The sequence below is a fragment of the Canis lupus genome, chromosome 4 (genome assembly GCF_011100685.1).
Source record: "Canis lupus familiaris isolate Mischka breed German Shepherd chromosome 4, alternate assembly UU_Cfam_GSD_1.0, whole genome shotgun sequence".
Lineage (NCBI taxonomy): Eukaryota > Metazoa > Chordata > Mammalia > Carnivora > Canidae > Canis > Canis lupus.
Window position 1 is genome coordinate 71,307,886 of NC_049225.1, and position 20,493 is coordinate 71,328,378.

Here is a 20,493-nt window from a genome sequence, read left to right on the forward strand (position 1 = left end):
AGCGGGGTCCTGCCCACCGGGGGTCCCAGAGGCAGGAGCACAGGCGGAGGCACCAGTGACCGTCTCTAGTTCACTTACTCATCTTCCAGAGATCTCAGGGCGCCCGGCTCTGTGCTTCGCCCAAAGTCCTCACTGAACACAGGCTGCACACACGAGAGGCAAGTCATGACGGACTAATTATAGGCTCTGATGGAGTCAGATCGTATTTCCCTCCTCTTTGGGGACAGCACCCATCTCACCCCCCCCCCCCACAGCAAGTCCCGTCCTGGGGCTCGGCCACCGAGCCAGCTGTCTGTGGGATCGCAGCCCAGGCTCCGAGGAGGCAGCCCCGCTCCTCTGGTTCCTGCCCAGCAGCTCAGATGCTGAGGGCACCCTCTGCCCGGAACAGCCTTGGAATCACCAAGTATGACACTGTCCTCGCGGGGATCATGTCCACTGTTCATGACCAAGTGTATCGGTGCCCATTTGTGGACACGGCTTCTGCGAGGACCAGTACACACCTCCCCCCGGTGAATAAAAGACTGAATGAATGAGCTCTAGCCTTCTTCATCTCTTTTATTCAAGTTCACTACAGACGTTCCCCCTCTCTTAAAAATGACAGTGACCCTCCTCAGTAACACGTGCCCGTTAATCTTATTTTGGAAGCTTCATGTTCATCTCCGTGAGCCATCCACATTTTCCGTAAGAGAATAGTCAGCTTCCCCAAGGTGCGCACCTCAAGATAACCATCCCACTCCAACGGATGCCGCAAAGGGCCCGAACAAGTCTCTTTGGGGGGAAAATTTTTAGGAAATGTGCAAAGAATTCAGAGTTGTCCACACAAACTTGCAAAAGTATATGGTGTGGACAATCTGCAGCTATAAAAATATACACATACAAAAAGACAGCTACAAAATCATGGTGCCCACTTTCTTAGATTTGCATTATAAAAAGTAGGGATTTTTCATTAAAGATCAACTTTGGGGGGGGTGGCATTATTACTGTGACTCCACGGCTGTCCCCCAACCTTATTTTCCTGGAACAGTCAGAGCACATTGAACCAGCCACTGAGGAGTGGAAGGGATTAATAATTCATTGGCCAAGGTGAGAAATTCAAGGTTCAAGGTCAAATAGTTATTCTGCTGTCAGTAAGAGTGTCATGAGTCAGGGAAGGAGGGAAGTATTTTAATACCGCCCTTTGGGTCTCTATTTTTTTTTCCTTTCTTTTTTTTTATACACTATGAATCACAACACAGTCATTGAGCTACAGCAGACAGGCTCTGGAATTTGCATCGATGTGTGATCTCTGGCAGCCCCTACACATTCAATGGACAAAGTTTGATGCTTCCTACACAGAGTATTCCGTTGGGTTTGGCCCACAGAGAGTCAGCAGGAAAGGCCACACAGGGACTCCTGTCTTGGTTCTAGTTTCTCATCAGGGGGTACTTTCTCCTTGATGAGAAGATACACACCTGGTCCCCGTGCCTCTGTGTATGGCGTCAGGCAGGGTCTTGGGGCCCCTGGGATTCTCGGCATAGAAGGCTATGTCCCTTGGGCAAGGCCAGCTGGTGTTACTTGGCTCCACAAGTATTGATGTTTTTCCCATCCACGGCGTCTTCCACGAGGGAGATGTGGTAATCGGTGGACAGGGTGAAATGAGAAATACAGCCCACAAGGCCTCGCATGTATTGCCTGTTAGTGTGCAGAGCGATTTCCTTCATTCCACCTGCCAGGAAGCAAGAAGGAGATGGGGTGAGCCAAAGGGGAGCAAGTCTCTTTAGGACACTTGAGTGTCTTCTGACCAAGGTGCCCCTTGGCTGACAGGAGGAGTGAGGGCTGTGAAGCTCTCCAACTGCTCAGTACATGGCATGTGTCTCATAATTACCCTGGAAGGAGCAGATTGACTTGTATCGATCTGACCCACAACCAGAGGCTACAAATACCCCCTCACATGTGATTTCTGACCCAATTGACCACTTAAAACCAAATAGCATCTGGTAAATTTTGAAATCTTATATAATGTCAATAAGAAGTAGCATGCAGTTAAAGCATGATGTCATCTTAAACTGAAAGAAATACACTGAGAGTGAGAGCTTTCAGTCAGGTTCACTTGTAGGAAATATCATTTGGATAGAGATGTATTTTCACATTTATGCATCTACAGTAGCAGGTTCTACACTATTTACAGAAATACTACTCATCCTAATTTTGAGAGGGGACAAGAAAGATCCTCCTTCCTCAGAGAACACTTTTGGAGCTATATTAAGCAGGTTCTTGTTCTATAAACAAGAAAAGCATGGTTTTCCTGGTGGGTCAGTCCAAAGCACAAAAGCATCTAAGTGCTTCCTGCCCCCTCAGCCCTGAGTCACAAGTTCAGAAAATGGAAGAATAGAATTATCTGGCAAGCTTCCCAACTTCCAAGTATTTGATCCAGTGAAGTGCACCGCTTTGGGGAACCCCACCAAGACAAATGGAGGATTAATGAGAAGGCACTGGTGTAATTTAGATTCGGTCAGAGGTCACTTACCCACATAGAGAGCTCCATTGATGTTGAGCTGCCTCATCATGCCAGGTGATTTGCCTGTTCTGGCCCCGTAGTCATCCACAGTTATCTTTCCGGATTGGCCATCCCTGTAGAAACCATCATTTTTGGGAGCTTCACTCAATTATTCATTCATTTTAATAAAACTGTATTCAACTGTACCTACCTCTGTGCCAGGCACTATGTTAAATGATGGAAGTACAAGAAATGAAAGAAGAAAAAAAGTTCTTAGCCCTCAGGAGTTTATGGTTTCCTGAGGTGAACAAAAAAAATCAAATTGTAAATAACAACAGCGTGTCACCACTCTGCAACAGAGGAATGCCAGCATGCCATGGAACACAGGAGAAGGTGAGGGGGTTGGGGAAAGCTGCAAAGGAGATTCTGAGATGAGCTTCAAAGGCTGGGTAGGTCAGGGGAAGGAGGAGGGTAACACGAACAGGAAGTGGAAATGCCAAAGAGAGAAAAGACAGGGGGTTGGTACAGGCCAGGCAGAGAGAATTCTGGAGGTGGGAGCAGAGTGGCCAGAAGCAGATGGTGAAGTGCATTTCTCCCAAAGGGAACCAGAGAAGAACTATAAGGAAGGAATGGTGGTAACGTGACACACGGTGAGCAAAACAAAATGGGAAGCCAATGAAGCAGGTTTTGTAGGTAGAGGATTACTCTACGAGAGGACAAAGAATGGCTGAGAAGTCTCTAAAGGACCCACAGAGTCGCCCAAAAGTGACAGTGAGGACAGTGGAGTGGGGGTGTTCATCTGCAGCAAGGGCCTTGCCATTTTCTAAGCTGGTCTCCAAAACTATCCAGGACCAGGGATCTTCTTCAAAAAAGCCACCTGTTTGTATAGCTCTTGGAGGGCTGAACCAACTCAGGCTGCACTATCTATTTATTTATTTATTTATTTATTTATTTATTTATTTATTTTTAGCAGCTCATTACTGATCTTCTCATAGTCTTTTTTTTTATAGCAAACTGTTCTTGTTTCTTGGGTTTCTAGCCCCTTATCTCTCTGACAATAGTAATATGTTCATTTTTTCATTCAAGTCTCTGTTTCCTTCAAATTGCTTTGTTACATTGATTTGTTCTGACATCCATCTTTTATACTGGAGACTTTTCAAATGCCTAGGGATTCCTGACTGCCACTTTATGGTTAAGTGAAGGGAAAAAGCACTGGGGCGCCTGGGTGGTTCAGCTGGTTAAGCGTCTGACTCTTGATTTTGGCTCAGGCCATGATCTTATCAGGGTCATGAGACTGAGCAAGAGGCTCCTCCCTCAGCAAGGAGTCTGCCTGAGACTCTCTCTCTCTCTCTCTCTCTCTCTCCCTCTGCCCCTCCCCCACCTGATCATACTCTCTCTAAAATAAATAAATAAAATCTTTAAAAAAAAGAGAAAAAGCACTAAATGGCAGATTGGGAGCTCTGTGTGCAGGATGGGTTCTGTTGACTGGGGCTTCATAGTGCTGGGATTTGGCTCCATCATTTTCTTGGGGGACACCTGGATTTTCTACTTTCCTTATTGTGGGGTATAGGCCTGGGTCCCAGCATCCTGGAATCTCACCAGGGGAAGAATCATGGGGTTTGTAATATTCAAAATATGAGCTTGTTCACAGTCCCCAGCCTTAGTTTGTATAGTTGACACTATACAGTGCCACCAGTTCAGACCCTTGTTTTACTTTCTCCAGAAAACTGCCTTTCATTATTTTCCCCTGGGTAGGGAAAGGGCAATGTGCCCACTATATGAGGTAGAAGAGGGGCTTGAGTTCTAACTCCTCAAGTAAATTCAAGTAAGTTTTTTAAAACCAATCTTCCCACTTTTAGCTCCTCCTTCACCTTCCAATGGTTTCTGGCTCTACCCTTTCTTGGGGGATATGATAATATAAATCTGGTTGCCCAGGTCTCATGTCTTGGTAACAACTCTTCTAATAACTAACTTCAGAGGTAATTCTGTTCTGTCCTCACCCTCGAGACCATACACTGCCTCCTCACTTTGGATACGCTTTTTCAGAATCTCATGCCTGAATGCTGGGATGGGCAGTTCCGGCCCCCCAGCTTGCCTCACCTGACCTGCCTCTCCCATGCTACCCCCCCTCCCAACCATTACTCTAAAAAATTCCATTTTTTCCCACTTTAATTCATCTAAGAATTTTTCATTTTTTTCTATGTCTGAAACGAGGATATGTCATATAATTAACGGCATCTTAGGCTTAAGAAAACATTGTATCAACTTCTAATGTAATAAGTAATGGGCAGGAGAGTGGAGTCCAGCCAGGCTACTCCCACCACAGCCTATGTGTGAGCTGAGGAGGACAGTGACCATGGTAGCCCCATGTTTCCTCAGCCGCACTCATGACCTCACCTACGGACATCCCCGGGAAGGGCTATGGTAAATGTTCAGGGAAGAAACACAGACTCTATTCAGCTCATCTTCTGGAACCTTCATCTAATGTGGCAAGACTAACCTTTTTTTTACAGAGCTAAGCTTGGGCCTGCTATTTGGTTTCTCAGAATATACTGTTAAGACTATGGACACAGGTAGTAAAACTAATTTTAAAGGAATGAGGGGCAGCTGGGTGGCTCAGTGGTTGAGTGTCTGACTTTGGCCCAGAGCGTAACTCTGGGGTCCCAGGAATGAACCCTGTATCAGGCTCCCTGCATGGAGCCTGCTTCTCACTCTGCCTGTGAGAAGCAGGCTCTCTCTCTCTCTCTCTCTCTCTCTCTCATGAATGGATAAAATAAAATCTTAAAAAAAAAATAAAGGAATGATTCACCCAAAGTTAATCAGAAGTCAAGGTAGTGACCTCTGTGAGCGGGGAGATATGTAACTGAGGCAGGGCACACACAACTTCTAAAGCTCCGGTAATATAATGTCAAAAAAAAGAAAAAAGTGGGCAACTGCCTCCACAATGAGATTTAAAACATTCCTCAAAGTCCAGAGGCCCTGAAGTCTTATCCCACTAGAGATATCTAGATCTCACTAGATCTAGATCCAGTTCGGTCATCAAGACGTTATTTTTCTGAAAGTCCTCTAATGAGTGAAGACTTGGGAGTCCAGCCTGTCTGGCCTGTCAGTGTTAGGGAAAGGCAAGGGGTAAGTTAGGAACAGAATGCCCTGAACGACTGGGGTCGGAAGTAGTAGGATGCCAGGCGAGGTTGGGGAACCGGACATTGGGGCCACAGGGACTTGGAAGGCACATCCACCCCTTGCTGAGCTCTGGCTCTGTCTCCCCCTGTGGTGGGGACTCACCTAACAGCCTTGACTCGGTGCCACCGACCATCATTGAAGGAGCCATTAACCATGATGGATGCCACGCCGCTGCCCAGGTTATAGCTAATGGCAGGAGAGAAGAAACAGACAGACAGAATAAGGTGCTGAAGTACAGACAGCCGGGCAACCACAAACGATTCTCACTGCAAAAATTCCTTGGAACTCAGACTAGAGTTTCCTTAATACAAAACAAAACAATGTTATAAAAATCATTAGAGTTTCCAGGCTAGGCCATGAATGATCCAAAAAAAAAAAAAAAAAAAAAAAAAGTTTTCTTTTCATTTTAAATGTAGTAAACATTTACCTTTTCAACCCTTTTCAAGGATAAGTTTGGTTAGTGTTGAGTACGTTCACATTGTTGTGCAAGCAATGTTCACAACTGGCTTTATCTTGCAAACCTGGAACTCTGCACCCCTGAAACTAAAGCTCCTCGCTCACCCTTTCCCCAACCTTGGCAGCCACTGTTCTATCTTCTCTCTCTATGGCCTTGACTATTCTAGATACCTCATCTAGGTAGACTCATACAGTGTTTGTCCCTTTGTGAATGGCTTATTTCATTTAGCACAACGTCCTCAAGGGTTCGTTCGTTTGTTTGTGTTGGCCCCACATACAGAAGCATCAACACTGTAGTATCAGGACAGGAAGGGCTTCATCACTTGTAACGTGTTGTACTAGCTTAAATACTGTCTCTCCCCTTCCCCCAATTTAATGCTCACTCAGAACCTCAGATACTGTCCTCCCCAAATTAATGCTCAGAACCTCAGAACAGGACCTTATTTGGAAAGAGGATCTTTGCAGATGTAATTAGTTAAGACAAAGTCATCCTGGGTTAGGGCGGCCCTAAATCCAATATTCCTTAGAACAAGAGAACATTTTTGGACACAGAGACGTGTAAGGAAGAATGCCTCAGGAAGATGCAGGCAGAGATTGGAATGATGCATCTAGAAGCCAAGACACACCAAGAATTGCCAGCAACCACCACTACCTGGGAGAAAGGGATAGAACATTCTCCCTCACGGGCGCCTGGGTGGCTCAGCGGTGTGATCCCGGGGTCCTGGGATCCAGTCCCACACCAGGCTCCACGCAGAGAGCCTGCTTCTCCCTCTGCCTGTGTCTCTGCCCCTTTCTCTGTGTCTCTCATGAATAAATAAAATCTAAAAAAAAAAAAAAAGAAAGTAAAAAAGAACATTTCTCCCTGAGAAGCCCCCGAAGGAACCAATCCTGCCAACACCTGTGTGCTGGACTTCTCTCCTCCAGAACTGTGAGGGAAGACAATTCTATTGTTTTAAGTCATCCAACTTGTGGTAATTTGTTATGGCAGCTCTCAGAAACTAATACATGTGTTTTCACTTTCTGAAAAACAGAACAAAACAGAACAAGGCAGAGTGGGCTGAGCCCCAGAGAGATCAGGACAATCTGCCTAAAACCCCGAAGCGAATGTGTAGGATGTAACTTGGTGCCTTATCTGCTCCTCCCTCCCCGCTTGACTCTGATATCAGGTCCACTCGGTAGCTTCGTATTTCCTATTTCAGTTTCCAGATGCCCTCGCCTACCCTAAGGGTACCAGAAGATGTGCACATGTTGTTTACCAGAGAGAACTATTCCTCTTAGTCCAGTGCTCATTTAATAATTATAATTTAATTCAATTCAACAAATATTTCGTGAGTGACTACTCCGGGCTGGGCGCTGGGCCAACTGCCTAGCCCTCCCCTTGATAATGTAATAAAGCCTATGTGATCATGCTTTTCAAAGAAAATGTGTTCCACCAGGGCACCTCTCTCCTCATCTTGTAAGAGGACATGTCTGTCCATTACTTCACTGGCCAAGAAACAGGAACATTGAAAGGAAACCTGGCTTAGTTACTGAGCTCTTCCATGCACTCGCTCTGAGAAAAAGAGCAAAAATAGAAAGCCCTTGGCTTTCTCCAGGGAATGCCCTATGGGTCCCTCCTGTAATCATGGAGGCTCCAAGGAGTCACCCAGCCCATCGACACTGAGCCAAGCATACAACTTGGGTGACCTGACAAGCTGGGAGACTCAGCTGTCACGCTGATCCTGAAAAGTTTACTGCTTCCTAATGAATTTTCCACATTCGGAGTCTCCTTGCATGCAGCAGACCGGAGGTGGGACTCTCAGATCTCATCATTTAGTGGCCAAATTACCTCTTGAAGAAATGAATGAACAAGAAGCAGAGCTGACAGCTGGTTGGCAGAAACTGAGCTGACTTACCAGGTGTGGCTTTTATGAAAGGCAACTCAGGGTCACCAAGCGTGGGCACTTGGATTGGACTGGCCTGCCTGGATTCCCAGTCTTGCCAATTACTAGCTCTGTGACCTTGGCCATTTGCCCCATCTCTCTGAGACTCTTTCCTCATCTGTGAAGTGGGGGTAATAATTCCTTCCCTAAAGGACTGTAGGGAATATTACATAAAAGAGCACAGCACGTAAGATCCAAACAAATAACCCCACCACCCTACATATATGCAGTCCTTGAAGTGGCTTAGAGTCCACCTTAACAATACACCTGGAGGAACCTGCAGTAAGCAGAAAGTTGCCACCAAGAGTTAAATTCATCAAGCCTCTCTTGGAAGAGTAGTCATGTGTGAGAGTGAACCAACAGGCTGTAAATCTGTAACTAAAAAGGTCAGGAACACCCAGATCTCAGAATCAAAGGGACTTGGTTATAATCTCAGGGACACTAGGCTGGAATGTGACTGTAATTCGGTGAATGGAAACCTTTCACCTGTGTTTGGATAAAAGACGGGCTTTCTTCTTCTGCTCTCCAACCTGATAACGCTCCTGTTTATGCAAAGAGCCAGAATGTGCTCAAGGGAGTCAACACTGAACCTAGCAGACAGGAATCCAGCCCTCATTGTGAGGTGGAGGCTGGGGCGGGAACTTAGTTGGCATTTCCATGGCCTGACTTTCCAACACCCCCCACCACTCTCTCGGACCTTCCAAGTAACCTCCTGTTTCCCCAGACGCCCTGTTACCCTGGACTATCTCTTTGGTTTTTTTTACAATAATAAAAGACCAAGAATAGTGGTTATTTGCTTTGGGAGAGAGCATGAGGGAGTTCTCTTAGGTGTGGGAAATGTTTTCTATCTTATTCTGGGTGGTAGTTACACAGGTGTCTACACGTTTAAAAATTTTTCAAATTTATCAAGCTGTACACCTCATATTTATGCACTTCATGTAAGTTATAACCTCAGTTTTAAAAAAGGTGGAAACATGGGGCACCTGGATGGCTCAGTGGTTGAGTGTCTGCCTTTGGCTCAGGTTGTGATCCTGGGGTCCTGGGATCAAGTCCCACATCAGATTCCCTGCAGGGAGCCTGCTTCTCCCTCTGCCCATGTCTCTCTCTCTGTGTGTGTCTCTCATGAATAAATAAATAAAATCTTTTAAAAAATAGGTAGAGGGCAGCCCCGGTGGCTCAGCGGTTTAGCGCTGCCTTTAGCCTGGGGTGTGATCCTGGAGTCCTGGGATCGAGTCCCACATCAGGCTCCCTGCATGGAGCCTGCTTCTCCCTCTGCCTATGTCTCTCTGCCCCTCTGTGTGTGTGTGTGTGTGTGTGTGTGTGTTTGTGTCTGATAAATAAATGAAATCTTTAAAAAAAAGAAAAAAAGGTAGAAACATAATGAATGAATGAATGAACAAATGAATGCATGTCTGGCTTCTCTATCAACGCCTTGTAAATCTGGTTAGCATGACTTGGTTACTCTGATCCAAATTTACCTGCTCAACTTGCTGTGCGCAGGAAGCTATGGGGCTTCTGGGAAAAGCCACCATGTAAGGCCTTCTGGAAACCAGTGGCTGCCTCCACATGATGACACACCAACTTAGTCTTACCCCCTTTGAACTGTAGCACAGAGCATTTTGCTAATGTCAGATCTCTTCCTTTTCTCTGTTGCATGAAAATGTTATCAGGGTCACATGGAAATAGTGGGAAAGATTATCAATCAGGTGGTCTTCACAAACCTGTTCACCTGTTCACTTTGTCCCATACACAATCATAAAACATAATGAAACAAAACAACCAAAAACTACACTTTTAGCTGAACCCTTAGATTCCCTGTCTTCTATTTAATCTTGCACAAAGAAACCCAGAAAACATTTGCTCAAAGATAAGAATTTATTTTATTTTTTTTTAAATTTATTTATGATAGTCACACAGAGAGAGGGAGAGGCAGAGACACAGGCAGAGGGAGAAGCAGGCTCCATGCACCGGGAGCCCGACGTGGGATTCGATCCCGGGTCTCCGGGATCACACCCTGGGTCAAAGGCAGGCGCCAAACCACTGCGCCACCCAGGGATCCCAAGATAAGAATTTAAATAATCATTACCACTAACAGCTAGACCCTGCACTAAGTCCTTTATGTGAATTAACTCATGTGATCCTCACAACTGTTTGCTTCTGGCTTCTACAGAGAGATGCGGTAGCTTGGGGAGGTCGCCTGGCCGTGGGAATGTCACGTCTGACTCTGAAGCCCGGGCCCTTGACCATTTCAGACCCTGTTTCTTAGGGCGTGGTTCCTGCTTGTTTCCAATCGGATTCTGGCCCCCAGCAGGACCCGGTCCATCAGAGCCTCTGAGGGCGGTCCCAGGAATCTACCTCGAGCCCAGCTCCCGGCTGACTCAGTCCGTTGACATTTTCAAACCACTGGCCGCGCTCTCATCCCCTTCCACGCCGGCCCCCCGCAGCGCTTCCTCCGTCTGTGCTGGGTGAATGGATGTGGGAAGTCGCTGCCCGGAGGAAGGAAGTGGACGTGGGGTGGCAGCTTGGCAGCTCCAGGCCGGGGGACCCGGGCAGGGCCGCGCCAGCAGCAGCCGCGGGGCTCGGCGGGGCGAGCTGGGCGTCCGCAGGGAACGCAGCCCCGGCTCCGGGCTAGAAGAAACACGCTGGGCCCATCTTCCGGATCCGGAGGGAGAACCGCTAACATGAGCAAACCGTCCGGGATGCGGCGGGGCCGTCAGAGGGGTGTCCGGGGAGAGGGAAGCGGGGGGCTGGCCAGCTGCGTGGCGGCCGGGCCGAGCCGAGCTCCCTGTCCCCGTGGCGCCGGGTGGGGGCGGCTAGTGAGAGGTTCGAGCCGCGGCTCAGGCTTAGGGGGACGCCGGGCCTCCCGCCCACGGCCGAGCTACTGTTTCAGTTCCCTTTCTGGGCACAATCAAGTACTTGAGGCCTCGGCGAGGTTAACCACAGGAAAACCACAAGAAAATGGCTCCGCGGCAGCCGGCCTGAAAGTGGGGTGTGAAGAGCTCCGTGTGTGACCTCAGGGCCAAGGGGGAGCGGCTCCCACCCGCCAGCCCCGGCCTCGAGCCCTCAAGCACACGCTGTCTCCCGGGCCCCGACAGGCCCCACAACCCCGGGAGGGCCGCCCCCGCACGCTCTGCTGTCCGGGCAAGCGGGGCGGGCCGAGGCGCAGGGCCTCCCCAAGTGCCTTTTATTCAAACTGCCAAGACTGACATTATTCTACTCGGGCTGTCAGTAATCCCTGCGCATGATCCACAGAAGCCCCAGAATTAAATCTTCATCTTCTCCACAGGCCAATCATCTTTCTTTTAATTCCAACTGATTCCATATCACTTAGTGCATTTGTGCCAGTCACCAGAGGGAGAATTAAAGAAGGAAAAACCAGAGAAACTCCTACCCACCCCATAGCAGAGAGAGGATCTCGGGACCAGGCAGGGGTTTCAAACCTTAGGGGACACAGAATCACCTGGAGAAACAGTGAAGACAGATGGTTGGGCCCCACCCCTATAGTTACTCTGGTTCAGTAAGTAGGTCAAGGATGGAGCCTGAGAATTTGCATTTCTAACAAGTTCCCAGGGGACACTGATGCTAGTGGTCCAGGGACTGTGCTTCAAGAAACATGGGTCTGGGCAAGTTATTTCTAACCTCAAATGAGGATGTATCATCACAAACTCTACAGAGGCTTTCTCATATCACACAAGCCAGTGCCTGCCCTGGGGAAAGCCAGCTCCCACCCTTTGTGGTGGGCAGAAGTGGTCTAGGTAATCCTCTAGCTACTTCATAGCTTCCATTTGACAAATTTGAGAATAGTCTCATGGCGCTCAAAAGAGGTAGGAACTTCCGGGACTGCCTTATCAGTATCACCCAAGAAACACTTAAAAAATCCGAATCCTGGGTTGATCCACTGACGTGTGAATCTGTGCTTTGCAGGGGGAGATTGGAAGGTGGGCATTCTCCTTCCCAGGGCTGCGCAGCTAAGCAGGGTCAGAATTTTATGGCCAGGTCTCTGACCTCAGATGGTCACATCTGCTGAGCCAGTTTGAGCTGAGGGCTCAGCTCACATCCATGCTCAGCACTATCAGAGGCCTCTTTCTACCACAGCCTAATTTGCAAGTGGGGAGATATGAAAGCAACATACTAGAACGAGGGCCAAAAAATTTTCTGTAAAGGGCCAGATGAGAAATATTTTAGGTCTTGCCATATAGTCCCTATTGAAACTATCCAAATGTGTCACTGTAGCATGAAAGTAATGGAATAATATATAAATAAGTGAGTACAGGAGAATTTCAATAAAACTTCATTTGCAAAAGTGGGTGATGGGCTAGATATGGCCCTAAGGCTAAAATCTGCCCACCGGTGCTCTAGAAGATGGATGCTGGAAAGAAATACCAGGAGCCTCAAATAAGCCTGGACCAACAGTCAGTTCCAGCAGTGTATGCTGTTACTTTGGCATCACTCTGTTTGGCACTGCCTGAGAAAAATCACAAGGTGGTGCTGAAGACAACCGGCAAGGGGTTACCTGAACACCAGGGCTCCATCTCGAAGGCCCAAGGAAATGAAGTCACTGTTGGGTCTCATGGGGCTGTCTCCTCTCCACATCAACAGACCATCTTTGGCAGTTGTCTTAAACCTCATGAATGCATTTGATCTTGATCCAGATACCCTGGGGAAAATATACAAATAATTGCAACAAATCCACGTCCATTCTGAATACACCGAGGAGCCAGGTGTAAGGGTAACCTGGCATTTCTGAAACGTACTACCAGGAAATTAAAAATGGCATCACCACCACAAGCTGCACTATGGGCCTAAAATTCTGGGTTGCTCATTTTAGAGCAGCGTCCTCCTCCCCACATGTGGTAAACCCCACGAGAGGGCATTTTGATGAGCCACAGCTTTGCCAGACTCTGGCCAATGCCAGCCAGCATCAAGGCTATACCACCAATACACACCTCAGTCTTCCCTCTTCCCTGTCCCATCCTCAAGGGGCCTTGGAATAGTGTTTCTCATTCCCCAACAGAAAGTGAGTTTCTTAATTGCCAAGAGGTTCAAGTTGGCAGCTCTCTGGGCTATAATCATGGCTGTGGATGACCCACTCTGGCAGTGACTGTCCTTGAGGGAAGAGGAGGAGTGACTGGACAGGGGGCCGAGTGTCAGACAAGGAAGGTGGCTTGTTGGGACAATGATCCTGAGAGCTGTTGGAGTGGAGGCAGGGTGGAGAGGAACAGGAAGCTGTGCTCAGACAGGTCAGTTCCTGCCCTCACAGCCATGCTGGTGATAGGACCACATGCTTACATGTTCTTATCAGTTCTTAGGTACAGAATAGTTGAGAAATCTAGTCTCTCTAAGGTTACCAGGGTTTCATCTAATATAAGGAGAAGAGCAAGCATGAAGTCTTTTTTTTTTTTTTTTTTTTTTTTTATGATAGGCACACAGTGAGAGAGAGAGGCAGAGACACAGGCAGAGGGAGAAGCAGGCTCCATGCACCGGGAGCCCGACGCGGGACCCGATCCCGTGTCTCCAGGATCGCGCCCTGGGCCAAAGGCAGGCGCCAAACCGCTGCGCCACCCAGGGATCCCCAGCATGAAGTCTTTAAATAAAAGGTGACATAAGGCTAAACCTAATATAGTATTGTTCCTAATATGACACTACTGGGAAAGTCTCCTTTTCTATTTTCCTATCCCTTGTACCATCCCTCTCTGTCTCATATACCTGCTCAGGAGCTGTACTGTATATTCACTATAGACCCTCTTCGACTTATTGTGGGGTTACACCTCAATATACCCATCATAAGTTGAAAATATCCTAAGTCAAGAATGCATTTAGTACACCTACCCTACTGAACATCGTAGCTTAACCCAGGCTACCTTAAATGTGCTCAGAACATTTCCATTAGCCTACACTAGAGAAGAATCATCTAAAACTAAGCCTATTTTATAGTAAAGCGTTGATTATCTCATGTCACTTATTGAGTACCATACCGAAAGTGAAAAACAGAATAAGTTTACGGGAACAGAATGGTGGTAAGGGCACCCTTGTGATGGTGTGGCTGTAGCCATTGCTACTGCCCAACACCGTGAGAGAGGATCGTATCATAATCATCAGCCTGGAAGAAGATAAAAATTCAAATTATGATTTCTATGGAATGCACACTTTTGCACCATTGTCATGGTGAAATCGTTAAGTCGAACCATCATAGCTCGGGGATGATCTATAGCGAACAGTGGAGGGGACTTTTGTCTAGGCTCCCCAGGGCCTGACCTAGACAGGAAGAGATCACGTTGACCTTCCCCATGCAGGGCTTCAGAGTGAGGCAGGGAGGAGCAGCGTCCATAATGGTGACTTTGCCACCAGGCCAGGTGCAGAGAATCCAGCCCTGGCCTACTCCCTAGAGACCTGCTGTTTTCCATCTTTTACTCTGAGTTCCTTTTTTTCCTTCACTTGCTCTGGATGCATTGATTAGAATAAGCCAACCATCATGGTTCCATTCCTCTTGCAGTGATTGGTTTAGGGGTGGGCATGTGACCAATACTGTCCAATGAGATAGAGGGAATTTATCAGAAGGATTCTAGGAACGATTCTTTTCCTTTAAGAAAGAGTTGCATGAAAAAGAAATTCTTACTTCCCCTGGATATTGCCCTGATTTATAGCAATTTTATGAGCATCTTATAGACAACCACAAAAAGGAGTGCCCCCAGAGAATAACCTGGGGTTAACAAGGCAGAAAGATGCAAGAGACTTAGGTGTTTGAGGATACAGTTAAATCTCTGAATTAATCAACTCAGGAACCAGTCTACGTCTGGACTGCTTATTACATGATATAATAAATACCTTTCACGTTTAAGACATTTTGAGTTGAATTTTCTGTTACATGCAGCCAAAGGCATCCAATGGAAACAGATCCTGAGGTTGACTTACATGCATACACACACGTACATAATTGCTTTGGTTTGGGGCCCTGCACCCCCTATTCTCCCCAAACCCCTCTACTCCCCACAGCCACTTGATGCCTCTTACTAAGCCTCAGAGGGCTAAAGACTTGGGCCCCTTTCACAATGCCTTGTTTTCTGGGGATTGAATGCTCTTGCATCTTTTGGGAGAAAGGGCTTAAGAAGGGAGAAACTCTCTCTGGGCTGGGAATCTATTTTGCCTAAGGCCCCCTGTCACAACAACCTAGATAAATACAACATGAAATTAAACAAACAAACAAACAAACAAACAAAACCAAGCATGTCTATCTGGTGTGTGTTCAGAGTTACCAGCTACATCCAAGACCCCAGGAAAGTCTCTTGACTATTTTTGTCCCTTGAAAAGCTCCCAAACTCTACCCTAAGAACTGGGTGCCTTTAGCTTCAAGCTTTGCCTTATAGTCTGTTAAGATGCAGTCAGCTTGAAGAGGAAGGATAATTCTAGAATGATGGTGCTGGTGACAGGGTGGAGGACGGCACCCTATAAACTACAAAGAATTAGAGGAGGAAAAAGAAAGAGACAGGCAAACTGAAAGCACCACAGATGAGCTTCACTAGTGCGAGGACTTTGCCTAGGGCCAGCCTTTCCTCGTCAGGTAAACATGCTATTCCAAATCAGGAGCTTGGACTCCAGAGCTGGGCCGGAGCTGCTGCCACCAGGCGTGAAGAGCCAGGGCGGGGATGTGGGCATCTCCTTGTATCATGTTCATCCATATGAGGAGAGCTGAGAAGCCCTCACTGAACTGGCCAGAGCCTGAAGAGAAGAGCGGATCTTCGGCGAGGAAGACCGAAGGTAGCACAGGGACTTGAGGACCGAGTGCTTGCAGGGACACCGGGGCACTTCTGCTGCCAGCTCCAGGCAGAGCTGCACACTGTGGTCATGGAACAGCACGAAGCTAACTGCCCTGCCTGGGGAATCACACTCATAGCCCTGGCTCCGGGAGTGTCAGGTTCTCACTGCTTCTCAAAACCCCAATATTGGAAATCCTGGGGCTGAGCATGCTCCTCTCTCCAGGCCCTTTGACCAGAAAGGGTTTGGGTTGTTTGTAATGGGGCTGTTTGAAAGGCAGCATTTTTCAAGTTTAGTTTGTTTTTTGTTTGTTTTATTCTAGTTTCTATGTCTAGTTTGTGTTTCTTCTCTCCCTGAGGCCATGGCTAAAAGGCCTTCTTTGAGAACTATCTTCTGGCAAGTAAGATAAGGAAAAGTCCTGGCAAAGACTTTGAGAAACCTACCCCCGCAGAGATAAGGAAGGTACATGCTGTAACGTATTACCTCTTGAGGATATCTGGGTTGTCATATGTCAGGTAGCTGCGGCCGATAAACTGCGGGATCTCGATGGCTTCTGTGATGGCTGTGATAGAACAGACAATGGAGGTTACATGGTATATGGCTTTCTTGACCCAGCCCTCAACCACAGGGCAGGAAAATACAAAGGAAGCCAGCTCCTGGAAATGGGACATTTAACAACTTGTCAGCCTCTTCCTCTTGGCTACACATGCATTTGGCCAGGTTCGGAGCTGCCTGTCATGGCCTGGGGTTGGTGTCTCCCTGTGGTCGCCTCCCTGGGGCTGGCTGTCACTGTTATTGGCCTCGGCACTCCTGAGAAGTCCTTGCAGTATGTTGAAACTTGAACAGAGCCCAATTATTCTTGGAAGCCAAAGAGCAGGTCTTGAGCCATATGGGGAACAGCTGGGGATAGCCCTAGATGTTCTCCTAGGGAGGCAGGGAAAACAATCCCCAAACAAAGCCCACCAGGATTTCCTTAACTGAAGCCAATCTGCCCCAGGACTCCAACTGCTTCAGCCATGACCTCAACGGACTGGTGAAGTAGGCGGGATAAGGCTTTGACCCATTTTTTACAAATGGCCTTCCAATGTCCTGTTTTACAGGGTCTTCACCACCTTCTCGTGAAGCAGCAGGGAATATGGAAGAGGGTTGGTTATTCCCATTTCACATAAGAGGAAGACAATGCACAGGAATCATCAAGGATTTGACTAAGATCATACAGCTAAGAAGAGGGTAAAAGACCCTAAACCAGACAGGCTCTTAATTCTGGCCCTCAGCCCACCTTTTATTTTCCAATATCTTAGAACCATATTTCCTTCTTCCTAATTTCTCACCCCTCTGCCTTCCCAAGGAATCACCCTTTTCCCCAAAGCAATATCTTTCTCTTCTTTAAAAAGACACAGAAGTGACGGTTTAAGGAAATTAAGGTAAAAAGAATCCTTTTCAAAGAAATGTGCAAAACGAGAGAGAATAAGCCACCTTATAAAACCAGTTAGGAGTTTCACAAAAATATGTGGTTGATGCAAAGGAGACATGGAGCTGACTCTACACCCAAGACATAAAATGTATAACTACTTGATATATGAACAGTTGGAGAGTTTAAACTTAACTTCTAACATGAAAAGAGAAAGAGAGAGACAGAGAGGAAGGAGAGAGGCAACAGCAAACCCGAAACCCAGTGACCGCAAGTATAACTTCCTCTGTTAGCAGGTCACCCATGGCAGGTTCCCAAAATCTTTATGTAAAAAATAAAAATTTAAAAAAAAAAGGAAGGAAGGAAGGAAGGAAGGAAGGAAGGAAGGAAGGAAGGAAAATGAACCTTTATTAATTTCTGAGGTAACTCTGGAGACATTGTTTACGTGCTCTCTGACGTGGCACAGCTCTGGACAGGGCGCTGCCAGCCCAGACGGCCTACTGGAACCCAGAAGGGCTCTGGTACAGCAGCCCCCACTTATTCGCCAGTTTGCTTATCCACTCTTTGAGCGGCTGGGTGGTCCAGAGGCAGATGATCCTATCTTCAGAAAGTCAACAGGAGCCTAACGCTAGGTCACCGAGCCTGCACCTGCGTCATTCACCTCACTTCAGCGCATCGAATGGGCATTTATCTCACAGCATCACAAGAAGGGGGAGCACAGTCCAATAAGAGATTTTGAGAGCGAGAGACCATAGTCACATAGCTTTGATTCCATATGTTGTTCTAAGTGTTCTATTATCCGTTCTTGTTGTTCATCTCTTACTGGGCCTAACTTGGACACTAGGCTTTATTGTAGGTAAGTACGTACGGGGGGGACATAGAACATATGGGTCCCTGACTGGCTGTGGTTTCAGGCATCCACCGGGGGGCTGGGGGTGCTTACTCTGCAGATAAGGGGGGTAACCCTTCTGCTTAAAGTGGGTAAGAGGAAGAGGGATAGAAAAGGCAAGGAGGCAGAGGGAGGAAAAAGAAAGAGTGGGATATACAACAGCAGGAGCTGAGGAGAAAAACGAACAGGAAGGTGGGGGGGGTGGGGTGGGAAGAGAAGAGAAGCTGCCAAGGAAGGAAAGGAGGAGGCAAGAAAAAAAAAGGGAGAGCCAGGCTCAGGGCAGGGGAGCCTTCAGGTGGGGGAAGGAGAGGGGGTGGGGAAGAGAGGCAGGGAAGGGAAGACCCAGAGGACAGTGAGAGAGGAAGAGGTGAAAGGGGGCTTGGAGTTGGGGGGGATGCAGGCCCCTAATTCAGGACACGAGCACCCAGGAGGGAAAAGCAGAGGATATCCAAGCCGTCAGAGGAGACATTCCCAGAGCTAAACATAGCCAAGGCTCCCCCACCGGCTTTGGCTCACCCCCAGGCCGAGAGGCACAAGCAGGGCCTGTCCCCCTGCTGTTATTGGCCATGGCCGTGGGCCTGTGGCCAACAGCCTTCGTTCCCCCGGACTCCCTGAAATCAGATGTGCTTGTCACATGTGGTCAGCTGTGCACACAGAGAGCCTCAGAGGGGTCTGTGGGAGCCCTGTCCCAGCTGAGGCCCTAGCTCTGAGGTTCAGGCACGTCCCTCGCCCGAGGTCGAGCTGGGAGACAAGCAGGATGGCGGGGCTGCTGGGCTCAGAGGGACGATGCCCGCCTCCCCGGTGGAGTGGCCAAGGCCCCCACCACTTAACCCCCCTACCCTCTGCATGGAGCTGCCTGTCGGTGCCCATGGCCCGGCCGAGCCCACCCTGGCATGAGCCCAGAGCGCTTTCCCAGGGTCTCTGGAACGTTCTGTACTTACTATTGAGGCAATAGTTCCCACACTCTGCCACGTGCCAGCATGGAACAGAACAGGGAAAGTCAGAATTCCACAGTCATCGTAAAATCCCAGGTACCTTGGTTGGGGATCACTGGAAACCAGCCTTGTTTTGCTCCAAAAGCCCTGTCGAGGGCCCAGCTGGTCCTCTCAGGGGAACATGAATTTGAGTCCACTGGCCCCCCTCCCAGGGGAATCTTTCTCAGCACCAAGTCACCCAGCTCCCTTCCCTAAGTCTCCACCTAATACTGGGGGCTGGGATGGGGACGAAGATGTGGAAGTCATCTGACACTCCTTAGCGCCCCTGACCTTGAACTAATAATCCCCATGGACTCTCAACCCCGAGAAACAGTCCTTTGCTAAAGAGTTACTTACCTCGTCAAGGATTATTACTTTTCTTGCCTCTAGGCTACATGGGAAAGAGGAATGATAAGCCAGCCAGCTGCCTCTTTTCTCTCTGTGGTGGAAAAATATCCCCCCAGTTCCCACCCCACCCACTCTTCGCAAGATTCCAGAGCCCTGCTTCTTTGTGGTTAACAAAGGGCAGTCGACTGCTCCAGGAATGGCACGACTGAATACAAGGTGGTGAAAATACACTCACTGTAGGCCGTCTAGATGGAGAAATATTAATCCTGTCCTAAAACACTAGAGCTGGAAGTGACCATCTAGCCCCTCCTGGCCCTTTGTAGTTTGTTAAGATATTGTAAACATGATGATATTTTATCCGAATCTCATTTTTTTTCTACATTGTCTTTTCTTCTGCGGCAAAGGCACTGGTCGAAAAGTGTTTTTGTCACATCTTCACATTTATCTCTAAAAGCCTGTGCCATCTGCCGACACTCACATACAAATACCCCAATGAATAGCAGCTTCCAAGCCAGGCAAGGCAAATTTTCCACTTGAGGGACTTGAAATTCCCAACAGACTATAAAGAGTTGACGAGAGCGCTGGCTCTTTCACACAGTCACAGGACCACAGTGAAGGAAGGACCCGGGGGCTGGAATCTGACTTTTCCAATGTGCTGATGGATGGCCGCCCTGCCCAAGGCAGTGCCTGCATCCACAGGGTAGCACCCTCCTTTGCTGGACAGTTCTACGTGGTCCAGAATTCTTGGTTACATGACGCTGACTCTCTAGCCAGAGTAACAACAACACAGATCTTTCTCTCCAGGACCAGCCTTCAACCCTCTCAAGATCAACATCCAGGCTGGATACCCCCACATTTTCCCATTGTTTGATGATACAATGTCCTAAGGAATAAACACGCCCTGTGGTATGCATAATGGATATGTTTTATTCATTTGTGTTTTTAGAGACGCCTGGGTGGCTCAGTGGTTGAGCGTCTCTTTAGCTCAGGGCGTGATCCTGGAGTCCAGGGATCGAGTCCCGCATCAGGCTCCCTGCATGGAGCCTGCTTCTCCCTCTGCCTGTGTCTCTGCCTCTCTCTCT

At 48.0% G+C, this 20,493-nt stretch overlaps 1 protein-coding gene across 4 annotated transcripts in view; it reads right to left on the reverse strand.

Moving 5' to 3' along the window:
• Window positions 1-535: 535 nt before the first annotated feature.
• The window catches only part of EGFLAM (EGF like, fibronectin type III and laminin G domains), a 181,798-nt gene continuing 161,840 nt past the window's right edge, over window positions 536-20,493 (reverse strand). Inside the window, exons 1-6 of one of the 4 annotated variants that reach the window (XM_038535276.1) lie at window positions 19,421-19,460; window positions 16,273-16,351; window positions 12,551-12,694; window positions 5,762-5,845; window positions 2,507-2,610; window positions 1,200-1,705 (exon numbers count right to left, since the gene is read on the reverse strand). In XM_038535276.1, coding sequence (XP_038391204.1) covers window positions 1,551-1,705; window positions 2,507-2,610; window positions 5,762-5,845; window positions 12,551-12,666 — 459 coding nt within the window. In that variant the 5' untranslated portion in view covers window positions 12,667-12,694; window positions 16,273-16,351; window positions 19,421-19,460 and the 3' untranslated portion in view covers window positions 1,200-1,550. Of the gene's footprint in view, window positions 1,706-2,506; window positions 2,611-5,761; window positions 5,846-12,550; window positions 12,695-16,272; window positions 16,352-19,030; window positions 19,332-19,420; window positions 19,461-20,493 lie in introns of those variants that run through there. The other 3 variants (XM_038535275.1, XM_038535273.1, XM_038535274.1) reach the window with 3 other exon arrangements.